This window comes from Herpailurus yagouaroundi, unplaced genomic scaffold (genome assembly GCF_014898765.1).
Source record: "Herpailurus yagouaroundi ecotype Mexico unplaced genomic scaffold, PumYag 198, whole genome shotgun sequence".
NCBI lineage: Eukaryota > Metazoa > Chordata > Mammalia > Carnivora > Felidae > Herpailurus > Herpailurus yagouaroundi.
In genome coordinates, this window is record NW_024412429.1 from 23,424,126 (window position 1) to 23,447,051 (window position 22,926).

A 22,926-nucleotide genomic window follows, 5' to 3' on the forward strand; every position below is an offset into this window, starting at 1 on the left:
TCAATTCTACCTTTTCTCAATCACATACTTCCAATATATTTTTTACTTATGGATATAAATATGGAAAAAAGGTATTTTCATTTCCTGAGATACTTTTGTGGCCCTTTGGCCCAGAGAGAGTGGGAACTTGGTGAAATGACACCCAGTGCATGATCATTCTCTACAATTTATACGGGACTATTAAAGGAAGATTTTACTCATTGAACATGGTTTTCTGCATATATGGGTTGCTGGTCTGATGTAGGGCCACCTCGTACAAATCTATGGACTTTCAGAAACTGAACAGAAATGATTTAGTCAATTGTGTAACATATGGGACTTTCTTTGAGAACAACTTCTTCAAATATCAGATTTTGATAGTCGTTTATAATAATACTAATGAGAATGTACAAAAAATGGTGCTGGCAGAGAATGAATGGGAAAAAAAATGCTAGTCTCATCAGTTTGACTGTATCTATTTTTCATAAAAACATACATAGATGAACAACAAATTACTTAAAATCCTGTTGGTTTTTACTTAGTTTACATTTCATAGCCATTCTCAATATTTGTTACTTATCATATTTCTTGAAACTCCTGGTTTTGTTTGGGCAGCAATGTGCCCGACCTATAAAGATCAATCTGAATTAGTTTAAGCCCTCATGGTAAGTGAATTCCCTTCTCCCAGCCTCCCATGCCACTGGTTCCACCCATGTGACTGTTCTAACCAACAAAACTCATGGGGAGGTCTGCTGACGGGGCCTATAGGAAATATTCATTTGTCTGATGAAGAGACAAACATATGCAGAGAGCTCCCTCAAGAGCTTCTTCCACATCCTGCCTTGAACATGGCTCCGAAGGAGGTGATGTTTGGGGCTTTGCCAACCCTCTTGAGACTGTAGGTGGCAAGTCCAAGGACAAAAAGCCAACGTTCTGGAGATAAAAAAGTGAACAATAAAAAATGCTTAAGTCTCAAATGATAACACTGAGCAATGCCATCCCGAAACTACCTGCTTACAGGTTTCTACTTTTGTGAGATATTAAATATCTTTATTGCTTAAGCCACAACTGGATGGATGGATGTTCACTCAATAAATACTGAATTATTTAGGCATCACTCCTGATGGTTGGGTTACAGCAGTAAATCAAACACACAACCTCCCTGGCCTCATAAGGTATGTACCAAGTCAGAGGAGACATATGCTACAGAAATGAAAGGATACACATATAATGTGCCAGGTAGTGGTAATCATTACGGAGACTATAAAGCAAGGCAAAGAGACTGAGAGTAATGGAAGGCTAATTATATTGATTATTCATGGAAGCTTTTCTGAGAGGTAATCATTTGAACAGAGACTTGAATGAATTGAAAGAGTAAGCCAGGTGGAGAGCTGTGGGTATTCCGTTACTTGCAGCTGAAAGCATCATTAACTCATACATCCAATAAGTCTGTAGTCATTCTTCAAAACAGAGCTCCGATATCATCATTTCTGGGAAGACTTCCAGGACCTCCCACTCACTAAAATCAATCCCTTCCTCTTCTGGACTACTTCTGCACCTTAGACCCATGCACTCTTATACACACCGTGCCTTCTTTTAATTTACTTGTTGATATAGCTTATAAAGTCACCTTCTCCAGGCTGTGAGACTCTTGAAGGACAAGATCCATCCTTCCTGCTATCTTGGCTCTTAGCACTATCTGCTTACCTAGTAAGCTCCATTACCCACAAATCATTATTGACTTGACTAGAACTGCTGTCCTTTGAATGTTCTGGATATAAATGTGTGGTTTCCACTGTAGTGTGATTAAAAGTGGGCACCTATAGAAAATATTGTTAAGGAGTGATTATTTTTTGTGTGGAAGAAATTTATCTTGCAAGCATTGAGAAAGCTGGCTGCTGTGAGTTGGCATGAATGTGTACAAATCAAATAGGTCACTTAGGCAGAAAAATCTTTGGTTTCCACTGAGGAGAAAAAATATATCTAAGATGGTTGAGAAGCAACCTGGTTCCCTCTCATACATCTGTCTAATCACATTATGTCCTTGGTCTTTGGAAAAGGCAATCCAAAAAATGAGGTAAGACCACTCACCTAGGTTAGGTGATTATAGTCTCCTGAGTATTTCTCCTGGTAGGGGAGGGAAAACTTAACCTTGTTTATTGATCTTGAATGAATCCTCATCTGTGAATCTTCCCTCTTTGGAAACCCAACTCACACTCATTTCAGTGCAGGGAGAAGGCACATGATTTCCTCAACTCCAAATGAACTGGGTTTTACCATGAAATATGACCTAGCAGATATTATATTTTTAACTTCAAAGGTGAGGAGAAAGGAAAAGGGCATTTGAAGAAACTTAAAACATCAATGAAGTCTTGAAAAAAAACAAAACAAAACAGGAAAGAGTTTGGTTTTAGGTACCTGTGTGAAAATTTAATAAAGAGAGGATCAGCGGATATTAAGTGTATTTTTATATTAAATCCAGAGTTTGTAGAATAAAGTAAATAATGCGCTTTAAAAATGTTTTCCCTTAATATCAAAACAGAAGAAAAGGCATTGGCTTCATACAGTCTCAGATAGAATCAAATTCCCTTCCTTTATATGTTACATTAACAGATATTAATATTAGTAATTAATATTAATTGTTTGCTTTCCATGTAAGCCAATCTCTTACTTGAAAATCAGAAAGGCAAACAATGTTTTTTAAATTGTAGGGATATGATGATCTAAATTTGTATGCTTCACAAAATTTTTCTGAAGAATGGCTCAGAGTTAGCTAGTATGTCAATAAATAAAGACTCACTTTTTGAAAATAACTGCTAGATACTTTTTCTTTAAGTTTGCATTTGAGATTTCTAATTATGTTTTCCATATTTCCTAAGGGAGCAGGTACCACACAGTCCCCATCACAAGCAAAAACAAGTTTTAAAGGAGTCTAGACTAGGTTGGTACATATAAAATCTTCACCAAGTCTTTACAAGAATATACTTATAACACCAGAAATGGTTACTGAACAAGTAACTGAGGCTAAACTCAGGTAAAAAGCCCAAATTCTAGAAGATCGTATCTTGGCACATGCTGGTTTGCTTGGGGATACCCTGGATGCCCATCCCTGGTTAGAACAACCCAAATTTCTAGGTCCTGCTTGGATCCACTCCCCCTCTATACAGACAGGGACATCCTCATCTTTACCCATCAATCAGTCAAGGTCAGTTTAGTGACAGCCTACCTTCTGTCAAGTGACAGAAGAAACAAAGAGGTACTGGGGAGGTGGTGAGATTTGATTCCATGTCCCTTAGAAGCTAAGAAGCTGCAGATAAATGGGATGCACGCACCTGAATGAATGGGAAATGTATGATGGTTCTTTGCCATTAAATGGGCTGCTTTGGATAGCAAATGGGCTGCTTTGGATAGCAGTTGGAGACACACTTAGAATTTTTGAGAGAAACCATTTCATACTCATCATACTCATTTTGTTGCTCCTCTTCCTCTTTATCTTTTTGTTTGCTTGTTTGTATGTTTGTTTGGTTGGTTGGTTGGTTGGTGGTTGGTTGAAAGCCTTAGCCTATTCTCTTAACTAGAAGAGTATCTGCCAGCACGAAAGTCAACAAACTCACAGGAGACAAAAGACATTCTTGGTTTGATTGCTCCTAATAAACTTCAGTGCTTCCAGACCACATAATGTCATAGAGTTATTTGTAATGCTTCTTTAAAAGGGTGACAGGGTTCAGAAATAAACTGCACATGGTAAGAAGAGCCTCCCATGGGTTATCCCTGCAAAATGAGTTGCAAGGCTTTGGGAGTGGTGGTGGTTTCCGGCCATTAGCGTTACTAATCAAGGCCAGCTTTGCATTTATGGGAATCTGCACAAATCAGGATGATACAGGCTAGGCTCACTCAAGCAACTGCCTAATTTCTTCAAGGTTATGCTCAAACAAAACTTTACGCCAACTATCTTTGATTGGAATGCTTCATTATTTTTATATATCCGAGAGAAAGAGTTCATGAAGTAGATGCATTAGGTCCATGGGTCACAAAAATCGTATTTATTGCTTCATGCCCACATCAAGCAATTACTGTCAGCTCTCAATTAACCTCGTTATTGGAGGAAGCATTAGTGGAGACAATACGAATCCTAGATAGCCTACCCATGTCTTTCTTGCTGCCACAGTTGCAGTTGAGGTGAGAGAGAGAGAGAAGGAAAGAGAGATAATGGGAGCAACAGGAAAAGCTTGGGGCTAAGAGGTCTCTTCAGGAAAATCGGAGTACAGGGTGCCACTCTGCCCCCTTATCATGCCCCTTGCCTTTCTGCCCTGCACCGGGAAGCAAAAATAACTTTACTTTCTCTGCAAACTTCTGGCTGACAAACAAAAGGTGGGGGCCCGAAGGAGCCACGAGGGAGTGGAATTCTGTGAGGCTGGCAATCACCTGGCAGCCAGAGCCTGGAGGCCTCGGGGGACCACAGGCAGGTTCTAAGCTGAGGCTGAGCGCACCTTGCTGCCTAGAAGCTCGAGCCATGCCCAAGGCTCTCCAGGCACAGGTGAGTGCTTGGGTGCTTTGCCCTTTAGGATTCTGTGTCAGTCAATATGGCAAAAGGTGTTTAATTACAAATGTTATCATTAATCGTTTTCATACATGATAAGCATTCTCACACTATAGATGCCTACGGGTATAAGGACATGTCCGTCAATCAGGTTCCAGGCATTAGTGCTGTTCCCATCCTTCCGATGAAATGAACCCACTGGGCTGGGCACCTCCCTCCCAGGCCAGGAGCCACAAGAAGAGTAAAGATGACACCTTTTCAAGTGATTCCTAGTGGCGCTGCTCTAGGGAGGGTTCACATTTTAACAAGGGAGAAAAGTTCAGTGATAAAAACCACACTGAAATTCCAGACCCTACTGAGCAAACGGGGTATGGGAGAGACACAGAAGGGGCAAGGGAAAACCTGTGAAGCCACAGCAAAGGTAAGGGCACACTGGAAAGGAAAGCTGGGAAACAAAGTTGGGGAAAGAAAGGTGAAAAACCATAAAATTTTATTTTAATGAAAAAAACCCAGTTTGCATTAAAATGCAAATAAAGAGACAAATTCATGTCCTTTGTAAATATGACTTTGCTATAAAATTAGTGGAGTCTGGGAAACAGCTAGTTACCAGGGTTTGGTTTTTCTTTTTGTGTTTTTTGGTTTGTTTTTTTCCTCAGGATGCATTTCTGTGTATTAGTTTGAGAAACCGGGAAACTGGATGCAAAAACTCAAACGATAGAGTAAGAAACAGTGGGAAACATCTGGAGATTTCTGGAGAACATTGCCCAAAACTCTTCCTAATACCAGAGAGACAGAGAGAGAGAGAGAGAGAGAAAGGGAGGGAGAGACAGAGGGAAATATAATAGAGGGACTTCAAAAGTTCAGTTAAGAGAAAAGGCTAGTGGCTCTAAAAAGGAAAGTGACTCATATATTAACAGGGAAGATTATAAAGAATGTAAAAAATGGACTATAAAATATCAGCAAAAAATAAGAGTTAAAAAAGTAAGTGAAGCTGTTCATCTGATTCATTATTCTTCTGTGAAGCTTCCCACCTGGGAAGGTGTATACAAATGCAACGGAATGTGATATGACTTCTCAGTTTAAAAGGAGGTGTGAAATTAAAGGTACTATTACTTCTCTTCCCTTTTTCAAAACACAGAGAAAACCACAAAGTTAGTGAAAACAGAGGAACACAGCAAATGTAACCAAACAAATAAGCAAGCACAAAGTCTCCCATTCTTGTCACAAACCATGAAGCATACGCGACTAACTTCAGGAAGGACACTGAAAGCTGAGAAACATCTCAAGTCCTAAGCAGGTGCAAAAAGTTTCTGGCCAAAGTAATGTCAAAAATGTCTAAAGGGCATATGCAATGTGCCTTTGATGAGAGTGGCAAGAGGCACAATTTAATCCCCAGAAACACAGTTGGGCACCACACAACGGAGGGAGAGAGGCAGAGCTAAGAGAAAATGTTAATACTGTATTCCTATTTACTTTTGTATTGTGTTACTGTGCTCCTCTTAGCCAAGGAAGACTTCCAGAGGTAATGACATACCTAGAGAAATTCCAAGGGAACAATCCAGTAAAAAGAAACAAAACAATACACAGACTTGGATATTCTAGATAATTCTTTCATGCACCGAGTACAAATCTTTATACTTTGTGCCAATGGAAATTTTCTCTTAGATGACTATTCTGATAGAAAGCATTTGAATTTTCTATGTCAAGTCCAAAGAAGGAAATACTAAACAATAGGTAAGGCATCTAATTCTGTCGGGTTAAGTAACAGAATTTGAGAGATTTGTGAGATGGTTTCAATCTGAGCACCCATTTAGGTTTTCAAAGGAAAAAGATGAGGGATCGAGCAGAGGAGTGTGACCAGATTATAATAATCTCCTTGTGTTGTTGTCAAATGAAAGGTCTGAATTTGAATTAGGTAACACACTCTTCCTTATTTTCACAATTTGCGATCTGTAAGAGTTTTGTCCCTCTTTTCATGCCTCTCCACAGGTTACAATCTATAGAATCTCATGGGGCCCTGGCCTTTTAAAGAAACACAGTTTATGTATAGACAATGGACGATTAACAGACCTGTGAAGGAAGTCACGCATTGGAGGGCATCTAACTGAAAATAATGAAAATCAATGAAGCCAGAACAGACCCAAACATTAAGCAGCATGCACTTAAATGATATTAGCTAATGGCACAGTTGGGTGAACGAAGCAGTATGAGCTAATGTTGACTTCCTCTCTCAAGTTCAAAAACACTAGAATGGTCATAGACCCAAGGACCATACATTTCAAATTTGGGCTGCTAGAGAAGCTGTTATGGGTTGAACTGTGTCTCCCTAGAATTTATATGTTTAAGTCCTAACCCCTAGTACCTCAGAAGTGACTATATTTGGAGGAATGGACTTTAGAGAGGCAATTAAGATCAAATGAGGTCATTGATGGGCTCTACTCCGGTCTGGCTGATGTCCTTATAGGAAGAGGAGATTAGGACATGGATACACAGGTGAGGACACAGGGAGAGGAGGCCATGTACAAGCCAAGGAGAGAGGTCTCAGGAAAAAAAAAAAAAAGTCAACACTGTGAACACCTTGATTTCAGACTTCGAGTCTTTAGAATTGTGAGAAAATAAATTCTGTTGGTTAAGCGCCTCCCTCTCCCCCCGCCCCCCCCCCCCCACCAGTCTGTGATGCTTTGTAATGGGAGCCCTAAGCAGACTAATACAGACACCTGCTAGAGCCCTTTTTTTTCTCTTAGAAGTGAGCCCTTTTTTTTTTCTCTTAGAAGTCTGAAATAAGACCCTTTAAGTTTCTTTTATGGTTAAATGCATTGTACATCATACTCACAACCCCGACAGGAAAGGCCAGTACGGCTAACATCCAGTCCCGGAGCGAGATAAGCTTCTTGAGCTGCCTTTCTTGTTCTTGGTTCCCACTTCCTCTAGTCAGAAGACTGGAAAGATCAGTCAGCACGCAAATACCAAAAAACACAGCCTGGATGACCTGGAGGGAGACAACAGCTCGTGTTAGTCCATAAGATCTAAAGAGACCCCAGCTGTAGGACAGCAAACAAGCTACAACTTTGCAACATGACACAGGATAAGAGATGATCACAAGCGTATTTACAGAGCTGGCCCTACAAATAAAAAAAGAATAAGATATTTGCAACTTGCTATCATAGGTGAGAAAATTCATCCTAAAAACACTGCTTCTGTTTTTGCTCACCTTGGGACAAATGCAAACTCTGCATGCACGTACATGTCTAAAGAGGCCCAATACAAAGCAGTGTCAAATATCAAATATCATAACGACATGCCTATTATTTTAAAATATCACATCTGTGGGGTCATTACATTGACTAGTAGGGTTTAACAAACATCTAAGAAGTGCAAAGAAAAGAATCAAGGTAGCCTGAGTAATAAATGAGACACTTTTGTCTGAATGTAAAGAAAACTTCCAATGCTCTAATCTCCTAAATTTGGAAAGTTCTCCACCAAAGGAAGTGGTAGAAAGCTTCTAGTCCTTGAGTCACAGAGAAATCAACTGAATGCAATAATCAAAACTGGTACAGAATGATTTTCTGTTGTCAAACCTGAACGACAGGACCTCCTTCTCAGATTTTCTGTTCTTCTAAAATAAAATCTTTCCAAAGTAATACAAACATAGATACCCATACCATATTCCCCAAAAAAGTTTTCAGTTGTACATTCCCAAATAAATTACAAATTAAATTACTTACATCAGCTACGTGTAACTTGGACTATCTCAGGGGAGGACATTGAAATACTACAATTCAATAATCTGTGAAATTCCTAATGTGGGAGCAAAAGTATCGATGATCCAGAGCTGTGGGTGGAGGCAGGAAGCATACTGTAATACAGCTTGGCAAATGATCATTCAAATTATGGAAAGGGCAGAAAATATATTCCCTGGGCTCAAAAATCAAACCCATTTAGCACCAAGAGTAGATTCAGGGTAAGTTTTCTGGTGTCCTCTACCAGAAATAATTCACTGATGACAGATTTGCAAAAGATACAATTTTATTCACTACCTCTTTAGAAAACAACAAAAAATTTTTGGTAAATTTCCATCTTGGCAGTGGAAAGGATCTGTGAAAGCTCTGTGGATGAGTTCCTCATTGAGGCACAAAACGAAGGGAAGAAGGACCCTCAAAATTACCAGCTTCCATTTAGCATAGCGCTGACACACTTGGATTGTCAAATTACTCTGTTCAAATTCTTATCTAAGCCATTTTGAAAATTCCAAATAATGGAGATTCCATTGCTGACCTTAGTCAAATAAACAAAAACCCTGCAGTATTTTTACATATAATACAATTACCATGTTATTCCAAGTTGACCAAATCCTGCCATTATTTGCCAATGTTAGCTAAAGTTCTATTCCTTCTCATAACTTAGCCTGCCTTTCAGCTTCAATGACTTAAGGTTTATTGTTATGCTTTCTACAACAAGAAAAAGCAGAGGAGGAGAAGCTGAGATGGCCATAACTGAGCATGTTGGCAAGAATCATGTTGTGATGACCAGAAATAATTTTAATGACTCAGGGAATAATTTCACACTTAGGAAAACTTTCCATAACATATCTTATCGCTGTAGATGTTTGATCTTTATGTCGACCCTAAGGGGTTTTGAGAAATTGGAGTGGCCAGGCTGGGGAATAATAATCTCCATGCCAATTTGGCCTGTGGACATAGTAAAAGGGGCCCTACATGATCAATTACTAGGGAAACACAAATGTAGACCACAATGAGATAGCATTTTTCAACCATATAATTTTCACAATTTAATTCTGACAATACTACTGTTTATAAGGATGTAGAACAACCAGAAGCCCTATGGTAGGAATGCAAACTGGAACAACCCCTTTGAAGAATACTTGTCAATGTCTAGTGATTTAAAAATGTACATTCTTTATTATCTAATGACTTCACTATCGAGAGTATTTGCTAGAGAAACTGTCATGCGTGTGTTCTAGTCATATGCATGTGAAGGTTAATTTCTGCATTCATTGCTTCAAAAATTTGGATTTAATGTTTCAATTTGACTGGATAAACAAACTGTGCTATATCCATATAGTGGAGTTCTAAGTACATATCAATTTTTCATTCTCACAACAAAACATTAAACAAAAAAAGGAAACCAAGAAAATGCTACATTTTGACAGCATCAAAATAAATTTCAAAAAAGTGCAAAGATAATTTTAAGGATGCATGTATATGAAGTAAAATATGAAGAAATGCATGGAATTAATAGCTTGGAATTCAACTACCTCTCCAAGGAGGATAAGACTGGGGAAGGACCTCAACTGTATCAGTAATATTTTATATTTTAAGTTGATTATTTGGGTATATAGAAGTTTATTGTATTATTCTCTGTGTACTTCACTATTATGAAATATTTCCAAAGAACTTAAAAATAAAAGGTATAAAAGAGTGGTTTTCATATTTTGGGGCTGCAGCTGGTGAGTCTCTTTCCGTTATTTTCCTTCTAACTCAGTTTCCTTTAGTTCTAAAAATTGGCTTGTAATAGCAGGATTTACTAAAATCTCCAAATTAAGTGAATTAAGTGAATTTTAAAATTCCATGATCAAGTAACTACTACCAGTGCTGCCTTCCCACCATAAACAGCTAGACATTTGGACTATATATATAAATCAGCTTTTTCATATATTGAACTTTTTCCTCTGCAATCAGCCAAAGAAATCTCTCATTTTTAAAAAATGGCTCACCTGATGAGGTCAGACCCACTTTGAATAATTGTCCTTTTGCCACATAAAGTAATGTAACTGCAGGATTGATTGTATTCACAGAATCTTCCAAAACCCCAAGGAAGGAGACTATACAATGTTGAATATCACTGAGAGTCATTTTCTCATTTTACCTGCCACAAGCTGTAGGTTAAACGATTTTTAGAGAACACTCAGAATGGAGAGGTATTCAAGTTCTGACCAGAGAGGCCTTATTGACTACAACAAGAATTCAGTAGAGACCTAAGAAGTTTATTACCTAATTAGTGATGTTAAAATAGCCTTGGAATAAAGGCTACTTTATACCCACCCCACTAGTACTTAAAAACAATCATCACAGAAAAAAGCAAGCCAATATACAGTATCTTAAATACCTGCAAAAACAAAATTCTACAATTTTTAAAGGAATATAGCAAAATCTAGACATTCAGCAATAGCCAACATTACACTATCAACATCCAATCAAAAGTCACTGGACTTTCCAAGAAGTAAAAGAATCCTTAATCAAGAGGAAACTAATTAGGTAAAAACAGATATATGGGATGCCTCGGTGGCTCAGTTGGTTAAGCATCTGACTCTTGATTTCAGCTCAGCTCATGATCTCATGGTTTGTGAGTTCAAACCCCGCAGTAGGTTCTGCACTGACAGTGTGTAGCCTGCTTGGGATTCTTTCTCTCCCTTTCTCTCTCTCCCCCTCCCCTGCTCAAGCTTTCTCTCTCAAAATAAATAAACATAAAAAAACAGGTATAGAAATGACATAAATATTGGAACTAGCAGACAAGAACATAAGTTCAAGAAGTTAAATGAAAATAATGAGCCAAAAAAAAAAAAAAAGACATTAAAAAAGAACCAAACTGAACATCTAAAAATTAAAGACACTGCCTGAAACTTAAAAGTCACTAGGTGGAAATAATAGCAAACTTGACACTGCAGAAGAAAAATCTAAAAATTGAGTATATAGCAACATAAACTATTCAAAATGAATCTGAGAAAGAAAAAGATTTTAAAGATCAACAGAATATCAGTGACTTGTGAGAAAATATTAAGCAGTCTAACATAAGTGTATTGGAGCTGCAAAGGAGCAGGAAAGAGAGTCATGTAGAAAAAATATTAGAAAAGAAAAGAAAAAGCATTAGAAGAAACAATGGCTGAAGTTCTTCTAAAACTTCATGAAGTCTTCATGAAAACTATAAACGTGCAGATCCAAGAAATGAAACAAATGGAGTATAAACAAAGAAAACCACATCAAGGTACAGTGTAATCAAATGCTGAAAATTCTGTGGAAAAGACATCACATACAGAAAAATAAAGATAAGAAATTTCACAGCTTTCTCATGTAAAACAACACAAGCCAGAAAACAGGGACCTTAAAGTCCTACAAGGAGGAAAAACTCTCAAAGGTGAAAGACTTTTTCAGACAAACAGAAACTGAGAGAAGTTATCGTCAATAGCCTTTCACTACAAGAAATGTGAACAAAATGGGAAACAGGATACCAGATATAACTTCAAATCTATATGAAGCAATCAATGACAACTGCTAAAAATTATAAATATGTGGATAAATATAAAAGATTTATTTTTTGTTTTATTTAATCTTTTAAAAATAAATAACTAGTTAAAGCAGAAATATGAGAACGTACTGTGAGGATTTAAACATATTTAGAAATACAATTATGACATAGCACAAGGGAAAGAAGAAATGGAAGGTGTAGGTTGTTAAGTTTTTAGCTATATATGAAGTGGCATATTATCTGGTGGCAGACGGTGATAAGATGTATACCGTAAACCCTAGAGGAACCACTAAGACAGTGAAACGGAGACCTTCAGCTAATGCATTAGTTGTCTGTGCTACATAACAAATTACCACAAATTTAGCAGCTTAAAACAACATCAATTTACTTGTTCACATTCTGTAGGTCAGAAGTCCGAGTGGGTTAGTCTGGCCCTATGCCATCAAAATCAAGGTCCTGGCTAAGGAGCATTCTTATCTGGAGGCTCAAGGAAAGGAGCTTCAAGATCATTCTGGTTGTTGGTACAATCCAGTCCCTTTTGACTGTAAGACTGAGGTTCATGCTTCCTTGTTAACTGATGGCCAGGTACTCTCAGCTCCTTGGATCTGCTCTCCAACCCTTGCACCTGCTCTCACCCCGCGCCCCCACCCCCCAGCCCACCAATCTTCAAGTCCAGGAACAGAATATCAGATTCTTCTTGTGCTTCAGATCTCCCTGACTTTCCCTTCTTTTTCTCTCTTCTGTCATCCATCTGAAAAAGCTTTTTGCCTTTAAGGGCTCATGTGGTAAGATTAAGTCCACATGAGTAATGTCCTTTTCTTAAGGTCAACTGTGCCATACATCATAATCAGAGAAGTTCTATGTCATTTATTCACAGGTTCTCAGGGTTAGAGTGGGGCATCTTTGGGGGCCAACTTAGAAATTCTGTCCATTACAGCTAATAAGCACATATTAGAAATAAAATGGAACATTAACATATATTAGGGTAATCCAAAAGAAGTAAAAAATTAGGAAAAAGAAACAAAGAATAGATCAGACAGAAAAAACCAGTAAGATCTCAGACTTTAACCCAATAATACCTATAATTACATTAAATACAAATGGTTTAAACTCTCCCAATTAATACCAGAGATTGACAGACTGTACTTAAAACACAAAGAAAAGGCACTATAAGTATGTATAGATTAGTTAAAGGAAAATGGATGCAAACACTAATTGTAAGAAAGCTGGAATAGCTATATCAATACAAAAAGTAGGTTTTGGGGCACCTGGGTGGCTCAGTTGGTTATGCGTCAGACTCTCGATTTTGGCTCAGGTCATGAACTCACAGTTTGTGGCAACGAGCCCCGAGTCAGGTTCCACGCTGACAGCATGGAGCCTGCTTGGAATTCTCTCTCTACCTCTCTCTGCCACTCCCCTGCTCACATGCACGCTCCCTCTCTATGTCTCTCTCGAAATAAATAAATACACTTAAAAAAAAAGGTAGCTTTCAAGATAAAGAATGCTACCAAAAATAAAGAGAAACATTTCATAATGACGAAAGGGTCAATTCATTTAAAAAGTATAACATCTTAAAAAGCAAAAATTGATTTACTATGGGGCTAAGTTACTCAATTAATGTTCAATAATATTTTAATAACAAATAACTCATGATTCTTGGGAAACAGACGCTTTTATGAAGATAGAAAAGGTGAGGGGAAACCTTAAAAAAGCAAAAAAATAAATAAATAAAAGGAGGGAAGAAACTGAAGCTCATGTTCTACAGGAGAGAAACAACAGCAATTCTGCAAATATAAATGTAAAAATAAAACAACAGTTTGTCAAACTCATAAGTTAGTGGTGTTATGAAGTCTTATATCCTCCTACAGTCAATTCATCTTCTTCTCCAGTGGGATCATCTAACACAGCAGTCGCTTCACTACTGCCTGGTTGCTAGCCTGTCACTGTCTGTAGACCTTGCCAGGGGCTCTCCCCGGCTTGCGATCACACTATGCCCCCTGCCTCACCTGGATTGCTATGGAAGACTTCTCCCAAGTGAGCCTGCGGAGGTCAGGGAAAAGAGGTACCACAAAATGCTTTTCTCCTCATTTCCATACATCAGGAGACAGACAGGAAATTGTTGGGTTTTGTTAGTTTTGTTTTGTTTTCAACTCACACTGACTCATTTTTAAAAGATAATCCCTAAAGAATATAGAACAGCTCACCGCTCCCTAGGGAGAAGCATGGCCTGACGTTTGGTTATTTGCTCATTTAAGAAGCAGTCGGACAATACTGTTAAACTAACACTTCAGATTTCTGCTACTTTATTAGAATTTGACTGGAGCTGACAGCCAACAAATCACATGAGACACATTTTGCTCTATTGCCTGTACGTATCACGTTGTCCGTTGCAACTTAAAATTCATTAAATAAACTTAAGAATGTGAAAGTTGTATGGAGATGCACAAGTGAATTTTAAGTAGGATTACGATTACCTTGAAGCATTATTTGGCTCCAGCCATTCTGCAGGGCTGGCATTTCCAAACCATCAACTCAGCATGACACACATATACACCATCTGGCTTTGAGTTCTTAGCAGGCTGGCTGCTCTTATTATTTTGTGTCACGTGTAGAAATGAAGTGGTCAAATGTACCACATCTCTCCAAGAAATATAAATAGAGATTTATCAGAATGAAAAAAAAAAAGCCCAGGATATTTTGAACTCACTCTAGTATTTGTTCCTCTAGAATGTTCTCTACTGTTGAATAATTCCTTCTACATCTTCTCTCCACCCCCTCAACTCTCCCTGTCAGGAAATAATAGATTATTTACTGAGTCATTTTAGGTTCAGGATTCACTTCCACAAGTATGGAAATGTACCCCAATTCCATTCATATTCTTATATTTTCTTTTTTTTTTAATTTTTTTTAACGTTTATTTATTTTTGAGACAGAGAGAGACAGAGCATGAACGGGGGAGGGTCAGAGAAAGAGGGAGACACAGAATCTGAAACAGGTTCCAGGCTCGGAGCGGTCAGCACAGAGCCCGATGCGGGGCTTGAACTCACGGACCGCGAGATCATGACCTGAGCCGAAGTCGGCTGCTCAACCGCCTGAGCCACCCAGGTGCCCCTATTCTTATCTTTTCTTACCCATGAGTGGTATTCATTAAATGAACTTAATATTATTTTCTTTTTTTTTTTCCTGGAATGCACTAAACCATTACAATTCTGTTTCTAGCATAGGGCACACTTGTTATACTTCTGCCATTTATTCCCAAACATAGTAGATATGGTTTATCTAGAATACATTTCATTTCATTTCATTAGATCATCTTCAAGGTCCTCAATTATATGTAATTACACCAAAGCTTTAGTCGGTGTATCAAGTTATGTCATTACTATAATGAGTTGCTAATTTTTACAGGCCAACCTCAGGCAAAAACAAAGAATGCACCCAAGTAGGAAAAGCAGCATTTTAAGTAAGAAATGCAAATCTTTGTTTATATGAATTTTAAAAGACCACAGAACGACTATCTTGATCATCGGGAGTAAGATTTCTAATGACATGCATGTGTCGCGTACCACATTTTGATTGTACTATATTCTCATAAGGTTAACATAAAGAATACAATAATGTTTGAAGATTCCACTTATGTTAGGGTTAATTTAGACTTGGTCTACAGAAGAAATAAGACAACAGAACTCGGAGGGGTAGCAATGGACACTGGAGTGATATGGATCATGGAATGAAAGAAAACTAGAAAGAACAGATGGAAAGAAGGCAGGAAGATTTAGAGGTGTCATAAGGGAGGGTCTGGAGGAGTCCCATGTATGAGGATGAGAGCACCAATCAACGGGAGATTTAGATAAAAGAAGAAAGAATTCCTGGAAATATCTGTGTTCAATGAAGAGTGAATTTGTCTGGAGATACGAGATATGTGGAAAGGATATGAGGGCCATAAAATTACAGTGCTACAAAACACAACATTCAAGGGATTCCCTCTCTGTTCCACAAATATCTTACTTTTAATTTTTTTGAGGGGGGGTGTGCGTGAGAGAGGGGCAGGGAGAGCGGGAGAGGGGGAGAGAGAGAGAGAGAGAGAGAGAGAGAGAGATCTCAAGCAGGCTTCATGCCCAGCATGGAGCCTGGTGCTGGGGGCTCCATCGCATGACCACGAAATCACGACCTGAGCCAAAATCAAGAGTCAGACACTCAACCAACTGAACCACCCAGGTGTCCCAATATCTTAGTTTTTAATGGTTTATAATTCCATCTTCTTGTTATTAAGATCAAGAGGGATCGCCAAGCTATTTCAGCACCATGAGACTGTGACTCACTATGAAATCAGATGAGTGAATTCTGCAAGGATCTCCTTTGCATTTGTTTCCAGTGCTTTCCTTGCCTCAGACATGTGAATATCTGTAGCAATTCTATAGCCCTGGGAGCCCATCAGCTACACGGAGGCTGCACTCAGTTACATGTTTGGATGCTCCACTGTGGAGAAATCAATGCATTTAAAACTCCCACAGGCTCTCTCTGCCTCCCTCCTCCACTGAGACTGCCCACCAGATGCACTGGCTGGTGAGTTTTCCTCTACTGCCCTGAACAAACCAGCATGGCTTTCTCACTCTGGTGACTGTAAGTCTATTTGTCTAGATCTGCCATTTAAGTGATGTGCTGTAAGCCCAAGGTTTTTCAAGGAATCTTCACCACAAACATTTTTGAGGAGACGGACTCACTGCATCATCACGCCTGTGGTTTTCTGAATGTGATTTAGAACCCATGCCCCTGTACACAGACATTTACCTCATACTGCTCTATCTCATTACTGAAAATCGATGAACTAGGCCATAAGTCACCACTGGCAAGCAATCCACTCAGACAGAAAGAAAGAAAAATAAGTTTTTCAGTCAGAAATAATGCACTTAGATAAGCAGCTTCGGAAAGGAAAGCTTGTCAACAAAATGCATTACAATATCACATAATTGCTTTCAATATATAAGAAGCAGGGAGAACCGTCATCTGAAGAAGGCATTTGGATATGCTTCACAAAGTAATGGGTACAATCATACCATGTTCCAGCGACAACCCGTTAAAAGTACAGCGGGGACCTTTCCAGAGACTCTATTCTAATTTGCAAATAATGACAGAAAATTCCCCTCGGGGTTCTCATTGCGCTTCACTGATCCCATGTACTACGCAAAACTTCTGTAGGCTTACAGATTTTTTAAGCTATTAATATTAGCATGAATCCCTTTTGAATCCTGAATTAAACACACCATTGATTTATTTAGCAAATATGTATTGATTAACTACTATGTACAAAGCACTTGGTGAACTACTAATGCAGAAATGCAGACTACCAAATGTATGTCTCACTTCAAATGAGAATGTGCTTAGTGTCTAACCTCTAACTTGGTGGAATCCACACTTGCTAAACATGTGATATCTAGATTTAAGCACAATAATAGCAATAAACAATTATTTAAAAATGGTGTGTCTTAACACAAATCTGTTCTGTAGTGCATTAAATTTTCTAGCATTGTAAAATGTATTTTATCCCACTAACTCATTTCAGCAGAAGATGATTTAAGTGCCACGCATAATCACTAAAGAATAGGTAAGTTTGAAAGCTAAATTAGAAAGGACCTTGACCTGAATTAAGATCAAATTAGATCTTAATTGATTAGACGACACAGAATCAGATAATCATATAAAACCTGTGCATAATCTGTATATAATAAAACGAATGATTTATTTTTAGAACATATATACACAGAGGTGAAATTGTGTTAATTAAACCAATTAGAAAGACATGGTCCTGTCCTAAGAAAGACACGGCCCCTGTCCTTAGAAGTTTCTGTTTTAAATATTGATTTATCTATTGATTTTGATCTAACACTGAGTCTACCTAAAGGCAATGTCTACGCAGTTGTAGGTAACTACTTGGCAGGGAACTGAATGGTTAACATAGTTATGAAGGTGGATCCCTGTTTCTAGATATTGATTTCTGCCTTCAGAAACAGATCTTCCAGACAAAAGTTTCTGAGGGGCTTTGAGAGATCTCACTCCCCAGCCAGTATTGCTCAACTTGGCCATTGTTCTACCCTATTCACTGGCTTACTATATCATTTTGAAGTTTACTGGTACAGAGCCTAATGTGTATAAGACGAACTATTCTTGGGGCGCCTGGGTGGCTCAGCCAGTTAAACGTTGGATTCTTGATATTGGCTCAGGTCACGATCTCATGGTTCATGAAATCCACTGCATCGGGCTCTGTGAAAACCGGAACTGTAAGTTTATGTTAGGTTTTAGAATTGAATTCATTCATTTCTTAAAAACTGACAGAAGTTTAATATAAAGAATATTTGAGCTATCAAAGGAGAGTAACTACAAGATGTAACAAGAACTCTAAAAGGTATGCTGTGCCTCGGAGATACTATCTAAGGAAAGAAGAACTTAGAAGAAGCCTCTTCTCCAAGGATGGGCTTCAGACCTCACTGCAGGAGGTGTGTTTGCAGCCTGCTGGATGGTGGAAAAGCTCTCTAGGTTGCCGGGGCAAGATCTGGTCTACGGTCACTGGGTACAGAGGAGGCAGCCTTCCCAGGTGCAGATGAGCCTCAGCTGATGAGCAGGTGCACAGAAGGAGCTAAGCAACCACTGGGGGCAGGAGATCTGGAGCGTGTGGTGCCCTCCTTAGGAGGGCTGCAGGGGCATGGTCACCAAGGGCCTGCACATCCCTGCCTGTGGCTGGGGAGAAGCAATATTAGACGTGCTCCTACCCACGTGGCTGATCAATGGGGCAGCGGCTGGAACCAGTGGGCGAAGCCCCTTCCTCCTGCAGTAACTCTTCAGCACCCGCTAATTAACATCATCCTCACTGTGAAGGAGAAATGCTTAAAAAGTTTAGTCCGTTATGGAAGAGCAGGTATTACAGGGTGAATCGGGGGCTGAGAAACAATACATATCTCATTTAATTCCCCACGACTTCATTGATATTTAATAGCACTGAGAACACTGTTTCATTTATTCTAATGAAATGCAAGAGAATCGGAAGAACATTTGCTTTTAATTATTCAGACTGGCAATGTGAGTCTTATCTCCTGGCTTGGGGCCATTTAATTGTTTTATGTCATCTTTTATAGAGAGTAAATCAGGCAAACCAATGAATATATTATCTTAACATTTCAAACATGGTAGAACATTCAAGGTGGTCTACTTTGCTACTAATTTCTGATACTTGTGTTAGACAGAGAAGGCTGAAGTGAATGGCCAAAGTGAAATTTTATATATATGTTGAAATTTAACCAAATCATTGTCATGATCTTCCTGTTCATTTCAGAATTGTTTGTAGTGACAAAAAAAGAAAAAGAAAAGAAAGAAAGAAAAGAAAACAACCCAAATGTGCATAAACTCAACCTTACATAAAGAGAGGTGTTAAAAGAATAATAATACAGGGCAGTGAAGATAATTTACCTAGAGTTACCTGTATCAACATAGGTGAATCGCTCAAGCATAACATCTAACAATAAAAGTAAGCCAGAAAAGACGGAAAACGTATGTTATTACTTAAATAAAGCCCTAAAAGAACTGAATAAAAATCCACAATAGTAGCCCAGAAACACACACGCAGTAAAGCCACAAGGAGAAGACAATGATAATAAAGTGCCACCCAGAGCTGAGTTAGACCTCCCTCCCCACCTCCCAGGAAACAGCTCAGGTCACCTCTTATCTTGGTTTCTTTACCACCTGATTCAAGTATAATGAAATCATCAATAGCGTCGCTGTTTCATAGATACCTGACTCTGTGGTGGGCCAATGAGGGTAGGGTTTGGCTTTAATTTGATATTGCATCCCTTGAGATTGGCATGACGTGTGGGGTGTAGTATTAATACCCACTTGCCAATTACCGAATTAATGAGAGTGGCGAAGACAGCCAAACAGGGTGGCAGGGAGCCTGACCTGGAACTGGTGGAAGGATGGCTAGCAGGTGCTGAGGAAGGAGCACCTTCCTGTGAGAAAGGAGCCGGCAGAGCTCTATTGCCACTGTTGTGCACTGCCGTGTTACTTGTTTGCAATTGTGCTCAGTGCCCAGGTTACAGGGCACACAAATGGGACCTCATGGGTTTGAGGGTCTGCAAGGCAAGCCCAGCTAGACACTAGGGCAGTGAGGACATCAGGAGATGAGTAATGAAAGACAGATCCCAGGGTGTAGACTGGCCAGAGAAAAACATGAAGTCAAGAGAGACAGAGAGAGAGGGTGAGTCCTTCGCTTGGTGGGGGTGGTCGCATGTCTGGTGCAAGGGAACAAAATGAAAGATGGGAGACTGTGGTTTGTGGACAGAGAGAGGTCCAGCTGTTCTTGATGACAATGAGATCCAAGGGTGGCTGTGGTACCAAGCTCCAGGATGAACGAGACAAAAGTCAGAAGAGTTGAGGACAAGATATATTGTGAGGATGAATTTCAGGCACCAATTATGTTATTGCAAATTTATGGCACCCCACCCCAATAACAGTTAAAAGAAACTGGAGTCAAAATACAAAGAAACAATTGATCCTAAGAAATATCAGAGACATTTCAGAAATCTATCAATGAAGTATATCAATATAGATAGAATACGTTTATGAAACAATGAATAGTAACTGAGTGTCTTGCATCTTGCAATAGAAGCAATTGCATTTTCCTTTTTTTTTTTTTTTAATTTTTTTTTCAACGTTTATTTATTTTTGGGACAGAGAGAGACAGAGCATGAACGGGCGAGGGGCAGAGAGAGAGGGAGACACAGAATCGGAAACAGGCTCCAGGCTCCGAGCCATCAGCCCAGAGCCTGACGCGGGGCTCGAACTCCCGGACCGCGAGATCGTGGCCTGGCTGAAGTCGGACGCTTAACCGACTGCGCCACCAAGGCGCCCCACATTTTCCTTTCAATTACATTAAAGTAACACATTTTCTTTTGACCTTGCCACATTTGTGTTCTCAGAAACAAAGTGTGTGTTTAAATGCTAATAAATAGGGGTGCCTGGGTGGCTCAGTCGGTTGAGCGTCCGGCTTTGGCTCGGGTCATGATCTCAGTTTGTGGGTTTGAGCCCCGCATCAGGCTCTGCACTGACAGCTTAGAGCCTGGAGCCTCTTTCTGATTCTGTGTCTCCCTCTCTCCTCCGCTCCTCCCCATTCATGCTCTGTCTCTCTCTCTCCTTTAAAAATAAAGCAAAACATTTAAAAAAACTAAATGCTAATAAATAGAGGGAAACATCAATAGCCAAAACTGTACATGGATAGAACAATACAAAAATTGATGAGTACGTATCAGTTTGATAAACAAATCTGATTTACACCCCCACAAGGGGATAAAGCTAGTCTCATCACTTTTGTTACAGATGGAAAAAAGCAGGAGAATCCAAAGCCCTCTGGAGAAGTTCCAACAGGTGTGAATAAAAACATACATTGCTTCTAAAAAGAGTATTCATCCAGAAACTGCTCCTGAGAGAAGTTAATTCAATACCACATATCAGGAAGTCAAATGAAATTAAAAAGTATAAATTCAAGAAGAAATAAAGAGCTCTAAGAACTCAGGACACAGAAAATGCATATTTTATGTTGCTTCATAAAGTATGTTAGTTTTGAAAAAGAGTGATAATTTCCTCACTAGAATAACAAATGAAAATAGTTGCATCATGAAGTACGTTAATTTTGAAAACGAGTGATAATTTCCTCACTAGAATAACAAATGAAAATAATCAGCTGTTTCTTAGACACTGGAAAGTATAAATTTGTACTAAATTTTAAAGACAGCTAAGAAAAACAACCTTATGGAAAACTGTCTTGTTCTGGGCGTACTAAATTTAGGAAAAAACTGTTTTTAAGTTTCTAAGGGGTTCTGAATAAAGATTTTTCTGAGAAGGGCTTTTTTGTTGAAATCAGAATCATGAACAATAATATTATTTGAAATAATTACCACACGGTTTTACCGGTAGAAAATCAAATGCTTACTTATGGCTCATGAGAGTTCGCACTTGTACAGAGCAGCCTTCCCCTGCTTGCCCGTGATAAAGTCTTAGTCGATAACCACAGTGAAATTGCTCCTAACAAGTGGTTTTCACAATTTCTCCAAATAGCTAACAGTGACATGTTTATGGCAATATTGCCGGTAGGTAATGACGGAAGGGGGAACGAGGGGGGTTTGGAAGGAAAAGGAGGGAGGCGGAGACAAGGGAAAGGAAGAGGTTTGGAGGAAAAGCTTTATGTAACTTTGTCTTAGTCTGTTAGGGCTGCTATGATAGAAATACCATATGCTACTTGGCTTGGAAACTACAAAAATTTATTTCTCACGGTTCTGGAGGGTGGGAAGTCCAAGATCAAGGTGCTGGTGAGAATCTCACTCCCAGATGGCCATCTTTTCACGGTAACCTCACCTCTCTCTGCAGCCTCTTTCACAAGGGCGATTCGTCTCATCCACCCAGCCTCATGACTTAATCGCCTCCCCAAAGCCCCACCTGCTGATACCATCCATCACCCTGGGAGTCACGATGCAACCCACGAACGGGGGAGGGTACACAAACATTCAAAATAAAGCACATATAAAGTTGTAAAATGCTCAGACACTCTGAAAAATATATATACCTCATTCTTAACATAACACAAGATGTTGACTTTAATCAATAGCTCTCTTGATCAGAATGCAGCAGTGGAATGTTGATGTTTCAAACTGGTGAATGCTAGAGAATCTGGTGGACAATTAAGAGCTAATCTATCCATCTTTCCAAGCATAACTGACACTGGACGCGAGAGTTGAATTGAAAATATCACCTAAAGGTATTCAATGAATTATGTCAAATTTACAGACTGTCCGTGAAGACGCTTACACAGAGCATATGTAACATCTGCCTCAGTTACTTTTTTAAAAATCCAGTATTGATGCTGAGCTGGGGACAGAATATTTCATCAACATTACAAAAGCCCAACTTTCCTTTTGTGGCTTCAAAATATCCTGAGTAAAATCTCCCCAAATGTAGAATCAGAAAAATCTTTCTTTCAGTGGCATTATTTTTCCTGGCTATATTGTGATTTCGCTACGCACACCCATCAGTGCACGGAATAGGGTTTGCAGGTAGGGATGAATGCCTCTGTCCAAGGCTCTCTGGCCAGGCAGAAGCCCCAAATT

At 39.1% G+C, this 22,926-nt stretch overlaps 1 protein-coding gene across 9 annotated transcripts in view; it reads right to left on the bottom strand.

Moving 5' to 3' along the window:
• The window catches only part of AIG1 (androgen induced 1), a 321,002-nt gene that overhangs the window by 255,774 nt on the left and 42,302 nt on the right, over positions 1-22,926 (bottom strand). For all 9 annotated transcript variants that reach the window (XM_040449003.1, XM_040449002.1, XM_040448997.1 and 6 more), the window contains exon 2: positions 7,353-7,508. In XM_040449003.1, the coding sequence (XP_040304937.1) occupies positions 7,353-7,508 (156 nt within the window). The remainder of the gene's footprint in view (positions 1-7,352; positions 7,509-22,926) is intronic.